Genomic DNA, 8,097 nt, shown 5'->3' with positions numbered 1-8,097 from the left:
ATGTGACTTATATTCACTGTTTTATACTCACTGTTACTTATGTTATTTCATAACTCTTTGTAGGTCATTAACATAGTTGAAGTTACCATATACTTTCATCATGGTGGTGAGTGACTAACCAGTCCAGAACCATATTATGATAGAGGATGTGTGACTTATTGGAAAGGGTATGATCCTGACCTAATATCTTTTATTGACTTAGTGAATGAGTACATTAATAAGTTAGGTTTTGTTAGTGTGCAAGAACTTATTGTACTTGCTTCAACTGGGAAATATTTTGAAATAATAGGTGATGAGGGAGTTAGGACCTTAACATCTTTTATCTCTACTGAGTATAAATCTATTCACTTGTTTGCTACTGAAGATTGTGAATTGTCTGTTGATGTAATTGATATTGTCATGCATGATGGGTCATTTCTACTTTCACCAATTGTTAATAAGGGCACAGACTGTAGTGAAAGTGAAGATGACAGTAATAATGGAATGGTGTTTAGTTGTTCAGATTATGATACACATGAATTAGAAAATGTTGTTACTAAAAAAAAGAGGAATATAACTGATGGTTTGCAAGATTATAAGGAGATTGTTAAGGGTATGGCCTTCAAGGACATACCTGAAGCAAAACAGTTTTGTAAACTTTATGCTCTAGCTAAGAAGGTAGAACTAGTTGTGTTGAAGAGTGATAAAAAAAGATTGAGGTATACATGTGCTGCTGATGGCTGTCCATTTTTACTTCTTATTTATGGGGATTTGACCACTCCTGGAGTTAGTGTCAAAACACTTGTAGATCATATAGAGTGTGGAATAGCATATGATAACTCTTTAGTAGATTACTCAACAATAGCCTTGTATTTCAAGGACAAATTGCAAAGTGACCCCAAGTACAAAGTCAAAGAAATAAAGGCTGATTTACATAGAGTTTTTGAGTTAAATGTAAGTGAAGCAAAGTGCAAGAGAGTCAAAAAGGAGATACTGGAGAGTTTAGAAGGTAGCTTTGTAGACTCTTACAACAAATTAGAGGGTTATGCTACTGAATTGAGAAGTTGTAATACAGGGTCTGACATTGTGATAGATTTGTCTAAAGAGGCACTATCTAATGGTAAGAGAAAATTTCTTAGAATGTATATTTGCTTCAAGGCAATGAAGTTGGGTTTAAGTTTGGGTTAAGACCACTTATTGGGTTAGATGGTACATTCCTTAAAGGAAAAACTAAGGGACATGTATTGTGTGCTGTTGGTCAAGACAGTAATAACTTTTTCTATCCTCTAGCTTGGGCTGTGGTAGATAAAGAGACTAAGAGGACTTGGACATGGTTTATGCAACATTTGCAACATTCACTTGAACTTCAAAATGGTGAAGGACTGACATTCATATCAGATATGCAGAAGGTAATATTATACTACTAATTTGCAATTTATTTACCTTTGCTTGATACTGTTTCTTTTATTAATTTTTAGTTGTTTTAATTTGATACTTAGGGGTTGCTTGAAGCAGTAAGGACAATCTTACCTGAAGCACACCAGAGATATTATGCAAGGCATATTGAGGCAAATTGGTGCAAAATATGGGGTAAATGTGAGCTGAAAAAGTTGCTATGGTGGGCTGCATGGTCATCATTTACAGAGGAGTTTGAGGACCAACTTCAAGAGATCAAGGAAGTTAATGGAGAGGCTGGACAAGATTTAATAGACAAGTATCCTCCCAAAGCATGGTGCAGAGCCTATTTAGATACAATGTGCAAAAATCAAGTTGTTGACAATAACTTTACTGAATCATTCAATGCATGAATACTTGAAGCAAGGTACAAGCCAATTATTGGAATGTTGGAAGACATCAGGGTCAAAATAATGGAGAGGTTGGTAGCAAAAGAGGTTGATGTAAGGAAGTGGAAAGATGATGGATTTAGTCCCAAAAGTGAGTTGTTGTTTATTGAGTATTTGAAGATTTCCAAGGTTTGTAAGGTTAGTGACAATGGGGATAATGGCTATGAGGTTACTGAAGGTGCAGATAGACACATTGTTAACTTAAGAGAGAAAAAATGCACATGCAGAACATGGGATCTGACTGGAATTCCATGTCCACATGCAATTAAGGCCATGGAGCACAAGAAAATGATACCAATGAAAGATATTCATTGGTATTATAGTAAGGAGGCATCATTGGCAGTTTACAAACACAAGTTACAACTTGTTAGGGGAGAACCATTCTGGAAATGTGATCTTTTACATGCCATTGAACCACCTGAATTGGTCAGGCTTGTTGGTAGACCTAAGCTTATGAGGGAAAGAGAAAAAGATGAAGTTGTTAAGATGCAAGGAGTATGGAAGCAAACAAGAAAAGGAAAAGTGATGACATGTAGTAATTGTGGAGAACAAAATCACAATGCAAGAGGATGTGAAAAGGTAATTTTCATTTAATCTTTAATTTCATCAAATAATTATTTTATTTTACTATTTAATTATATATCTTTTATTATGATTAATAAGGCAAAGCAGGGGAAACAACTTACTAAGAAGCAGGGGAAGCAACTTGCTAAGCAAGGAAAAGAATCTGGCAGGGGGGAAAAGAGGCAGCTTATGAGATATTTAGTTGATGAAGATGAAGCTTCTGAGGAAGACATCAACTGCACAGCCCCACAATCAACACAAGAAAGTCAGTTTGGATATGTTTCTTCTAGCAGCTATTTTCCAGTAGCTGAGGATGATGATGAAGACCCTAGGCTAAGGCCAAGAACAATCTCAGAAGAAGTTTTTCTAACAAGATTGAAAAAGAAACAGAACCCACAAGAACCAATTAGAAGTAGAGTAATAGGCTTCAGAGGTGACAAATTTGGTGTTAGTGAAGCTACAAATCTTCCCATAGGACCAACTGGCTTAACTTGGAATGGACAGGGTGCAGTTACTACAAACCAGCTACAAAAGTTGAGGCCAAGAAGGGGATGATGCTATTGTGTTGGTATTGTTTTGTATATGTTGGTGCCTATATTGATGTTAAGGCTAAACTTATTTTTTTGCTATGTTTTGTATAGGCTGGTGCCTTAAATGATGTTAAGGCTAAACTTATTTTTTTTGGTATATTTTGTGTAGGCTGGTGCCTTAAATGATGTTTTTATGATGTTTTGGTTGTACTATAGGCTGATGCCTTTAAGGTTAAAATTGTAGTTTTGGTACTCTGTTTTACTTCTATTATTTGTATAGGTTGAGTGCATCAGCTAAAACTAACTGTTGTTTTGTTTATATATGACCAAGTGAATGTTATATGTAGTGTCTTGTATCTGTTGGGTTCTGTTGATGTACAATAGTATTTTGTTGTGGTATACATTTTTTGAGACCATTTTCTCTGTCAATGGTCGACTGTGTAGTAAATTTTTTTTCCTTTTGGTTCTATATTGAACTGATAAGTAGATGATGATTTACTCAGAGGTAAATTTATTGACTGCTGTGATAAGATGATGATGATTTAAGAGGGGTATTTGATCGAATCCAAGAGGCATTCCAGAAATTAATGTGTATGTTGTTGCAGGTTTCCAAAGAAGTCCAATTTGGCAATATTGCCATCCATGTTGAATGGCTTTCCAAGTCCTAGATTTATTAGAGCTAATGGCAGTCACATAGCTGGTGTTGTGAGTTGAAGAATCACCAAGCAGTCACAGCAAGCAATGCACGATTTTTAAATTTAAGACTTCATGGATGATGTTAAACCGAGTTTCTGATGCTGTCTGATAAGTAATGGAATTTTTGTTCTCTTAAAAAAGAAGTTAGTTAGTGATTTTCATGTTGACAGTTTAATAGTGTCTTTGTGCAAGTTTAATAAAACCTGAAAACACGTTTCATAAACAATGGTAAGACAAGCTTTCATTTCATTTTCAGATTCTCTAAATTCAAGGAAACCGTAATGGCAATACCAGAAAATTTATCCATCTTCAACATAATGACCAATATAACACAAATAAATACTACAAACTTTAAGGCAAAAGACACAAAATAATGTTCAAAGCCAACACTTGAAATTCACAATACGTTTGAAGCAATAGCTACACTAAATAATGACCAACATTCAAACATAAGATTCACTAATACATAGGAACAGTTGAAATAACTAACACTTTAAACTACAAATACTTGAAATAACTAACACTTGAAATTACAAATACTTGAAATAACTAACCCTTGAAACTACAATTCAACAACATATATTCCTCATGCTTCCAGTTAATCACTTGAAAATTGCAACAACAAATACCACAAACATAGTAAATGACAATATACACAACATCTTCAACTTCAACACTTTAGCTTCCAAATTTCTTGATTTATTCACCTCGAAGTAGTTTAAACTCTCTAAATTCTCCAATTTTTTCCTCAAATTGTCTCTTTCAATCTTCACCGCATTTAACGACTCTCTCAAATTCTCCATTTTCAACGTAGCAACTTCTAATTTAGACTTCAATAAATTAACTTCAATAGAAGAATTTTCTGAAGAACTGTCTTCCCACCTCCAAAATTTACATTTTTCAATCTAATAAAAATAACAGAGAAGAACTCATAATCACCAAAATACAAGCACAAATCATATTAATTTACATTTAGCGAAAAATGTACCTTAGGTTTTGAACATCTATAAAATCTTCTTCCGGGGTTCAATGAAGTTCTTGAAGTGAAACAACGAGTCAATTCACCACAAAAACAAGTCATTATCATGGAGTTACTAATTGAATGACAAGAACTTTCAGACATGGTTTTAGGTCTGATTTGAGGGAGACGACAGATAGATGAAAAATTGACTACATAAATATCGAAGAACACACAATAGATTCGACGAAGACAAGGTAGAATCGACGAAGACAAACTGGAATCGCGACGGATATTGGATACAGGCGACGACTAGGGTTTTGGTGTGTGAGATACGCGATGACCTCCGACTAGGGGAAATGGACAAATTTGGGTGTTTTAATTAAGATTCCTTTTAGAGAAAATTGGGTGGGTATTGGGTTATGGGGTGGATAGTTGGGTTATGGCTTAAAAAAAAGGGTCAAACGGGTAGTTCAATAGGAATAAGACACGTGTAAGCAATTAGGGGTCCGTTAGTGAGAGGGGTATATGTGTACCTATAATTGGACGGAAGAGGCTTATATGGACGCAAAGTATAACGGAGGGCATATACGTACCATTTATTAAAGTTCGGGGGTAAATCCGTCCCTTCTCCCTTTATACAAACTTGCACACAACCTCTTTCATCCACTCCCACATAATTATCTCCTTGATTCTCTTAACAACTATAAACCCCTCAATCCCCACAAATCTCTCAACCAAATCAAATTCAAAATTTGAAAAAGTTATAATTAATCCTCGTTCAAATTTCAGGTATTATGTTTTTTTTTTTGTTTTTTTAGACTAGAAATGGTTGACAGACATACCTATTCATGATATCGAATAGGAATGATCAGGAGATACATATATGCCATGCTAGGATTTCATCCGTTTTTAATCTTTTAAATTTGTATTATTTTTTCATTCTCCCTAATTTTCTGCAGTTCTTCAACTAAAATCTCCAATCAATCAAAATAGTAATCACAACTATTGTAATCATGGAGGAACAATCTCCATCAAAGATAATTACTAGAGGTATACATTTGCATTCAATAAAATCGATTAGAAATCCATTCTTTTCTTTGGGTTTAATTCAAAACTTTGAACTAAATCTAAAGCTATTGAATAACACATAGTAAATAAGGAGATTAGATCTAAGTCTCTCAATAACCCCTGATAAGAGAAAAATATCATATATATACTAAATTGTTATTTAATTTTAATTCTAATATTTTTAATCTTTATTTGCAGAAAATGTTGCAATACAATAAGAAAATATCAACTAAGTAGATATGTGGCAAAAGAAACTCAAGTGCTGATTTACAAGAAATTATCCAACACAAATGAAAATATTAAAGAATTATAAAAGAGAGGAATGAAAAGTTGAGCAAATATGGAATTGAGTTGGACATATTTTTCTTTGTGTAGAACCCACAAGCTAAACATGGAAAGAAGAAAAAATAAATAAGAAAGAAATGAAAGAAAGATGCAACAAACATGTAAAATAAAAGTTGAAAAATGTAGTAGCATGGTGGCCATCAACATGGAAAACAAAGTAAAAGACAAGTTAGATGAAAAACTTTGTCAAATGTTGGTATACATTTGACCTATCATTTTAATTTTGTCAAAAATATCAACTACCAAATGAAAACATTAAGAGAAAATGGTGATTTTCATCTTTAGAGAATGACTATAAATAACACGAGGAATAAGTTGCAAATGCAGTAGAGAGGGGCAGAAACAAAACAATTCATATATTTCTTTAAGTTCTTGTACTAATTTTTTAGTCATTTGGTGTTGAAAATTATTCTAGTTCCTGCTTTTAATTAAATAGTGAAATTATTCTTCTTGAATATTTCTTCTGTTTTCTTATTTAATGGAGCGAAATATTTTTCTTTAGTAGTACCATATCTATTATGAAGTAATTTTCTTTTGTGTTGGGGAAATGACAAATCTTGATATTTCTATATAATATTAGTATTATTTCTAAATTTTACGTGTGTGAGCTTAAACTATAGATTTTATTTTTATTTATTTTATAGTTAGATGTTTTTAAATTTATTAACATATATCTATTGTTTACTACGTATTAACATATTACTAATTTTGTAATCGAGTGAGGTAGAAGAAGTAATACCGCTAATTGGAGTATTGGTATATTGTTAATATTTTAGTGATATCTATCTATTTTATGTTATAGTTAAATCTATACTTATTTGTAATAGAGAGAGGCGAATAGTGTAATAATTAGTTATAACAAGTAAGGTAATCGAAAGAGACTTACTTAGAAGAATATGTTTTAATTCAAGTACACATTTCTTGTTCTTAAATATTACTATTTTGGCAATTAAATTGTATAATCAAGAGGAGTGTATTTAATTGTTCCATTTCAGTAATAATATATAAATATAATCGTGAGCGTTATTTATACTTTTATGAGAAATATAAATTTAGGAATAAATAATCTACTTTATATAAAAATATTGAGTGAAGTCAAGATCCTCAATACCTTTTAATATATTGTGAAAACTAAAGTATTTTCTCTTCTTTTTGTATTATTAATTAATTAATTCACCATTCAACTATTCTTGATTTTCTTAAATAGTAATTAAAACAAGAAACGTCTGTAGAATAGACAAATCAATCTTTGTGGGTTCAACATCTTTCTATACTATTATTTGATACACTGTAGATTAAAAAATATATATATTCAGTGACTCATCAACCCCCTCAAAATGAGGTTAAAACCTCTAAAGAAAAAGAGAGAAGATTAAAAAGAGTTGATGATTCTAGTTCGATGATTACTGGAAAAAAAAAAGTTCAAGAAATATATTCAAGTAAAAATAACTCAAAAACAATTGTGGAAGATGAATATGTGGCAATGGACCAACAAAAAGGAGAAGATTTCGAGGTATAGCTATGAACTAATATATAGTAGTAATATTCTTTCTGAGAGAATATTTGTCATGACCCGGGAGTATCCCCAAGTCGTAACATGCGTATTCAACCTCTCGGAGGTCTCATACAAGCCCTTAGCATTCATCACATTAGATATGAAAAATAGTGCGGAATTAAAAACTCTTTAAATAAAATCCCATAAGACTCAAAGGTCACTTTTAAAAACATCATTCAAAGGTACACAAGCAGAATACTAAGTCTCTTAGCCATCTTAGACATAAACGTGAAAACATACTAGGGACCAGTGGCGAATTTAGGTGCAAAAAATAAGGCACCCGAACCCGTGGTCTCCTCGTAAAATTAGATATTTTATGTATATATTTTTTAACATTTGTATAATATTATATTTTTGCACCCGTACTATAAAAAGTCTAGTTGGTCCACATGGTTAAATGTTGAGCTTTTGACTTTGAGGACTGACAATCAATTCCCACTTAATACATTTTTCTTGCTGCACCCATATTCGAAAAATCCTAGATTCGCCTCTGCTAGGGACACGGCCCTTTACAATCAAAAGAAGTCTATTAAGTCTATTACAAGAACCTTATCA

At 32.5% G+C, this 8,097-nt stretch overlaps 2 protein-coding genes and 1 pseudogene across 2 annotated transcripts; all 3 read left to right on the top strand.

Moving 5' to 3' along the window:
* Window positions 1-399: 399 nt before the first annotated feature.
* Window positions 400-1,787, top strand: LOC125867812 (uncharacterized). Its single transcript, XM_049548430.1, has 3 exons — window positions 400-1,099; window positions 1,270-1,388; window positions 1,479-1,787. Exons 1-3 carry the CDS (start codon window positions 400-402, stop codon window positions 1,785-1,787), a joined length of 1,128 nt encoding a protein of 375 aa, XP_049404387.1.
* A 60-nt stretch (window positions 1,788-1,847) lies between these two features.
* LOC125867719 (uncharacterized) lies at window positions 1,848-2,266 on the top strand. The gene is made up of 2 exons (XM_049548322.1): window positions 1,848-2,189; window positions 2,255-2,266. Exons 1-2 carry the CDS (start codon window positions 1,848-1,850, stop codon window positions 2,264-2,266), a joined length of 354 nt encoding a protein of 117 aa, XP_049404279.1.
* A 310-nt stretch (window positions 2,267-2,576) lies between these two features.
* The window catches only part of LOC125867618 (uncharacterized), an 18,187-nt pseudogene continuing 12,666 nt past the window's right edge, over window positions 2,577-8,097 (top strand).

The sequence above is a fragment of the Solanum stenotomum genome, chromosome 1, assembly GCF_019186545.1.
Source record: "Solanum stenotomum isolate F172 chromosome 1, ASM1918654v1, whole genome shotgun sequence".
NCBI lineage: Eukaryota > Viridiplantae > Streptophyta > Magnoliopsida > Solanales > Solanaceae > Solanum > Solanum stenotomum.
This window is presented reverse-complemented; position numbering and strand designations above follow the sequence as displayed.

What these genes read in the sequence shown, in the direction of transcription:
- LOC125867812 (XM_049548430.1), top strand. Translation starts at nt 400, where the DNA reads ATGCATGATGGGTCATTTCTACTTTCACCAATTGTTAATAAGGGCACA. An exon ending in TAAAGAGGCACTATCTAATG is followed by an intron (nt 1,100 to 1,269) that starts GTAAGAGAAAAT and finishes TCTATCCTCTAG; the next exon opens with CTTGGGCTGTGGTAGATAAA. An exon ending in TCATATCAGATATGCAGAAG is followed by an intron (nt 1,389 to 1,478) that starts GTAATATTATAC and finishes TTTGATACTTAG; the next exon opens with GGGTTGCTTGAAGCAGTAAG.
- LOC125867719 (XM_049548322.1), top strand. Translation starts at nt 1,848, where the DNA reads ATGGAGAGGTTGGTAGCAAAAGAGGTTGATGTAAGGAAGTGGAAAGAT.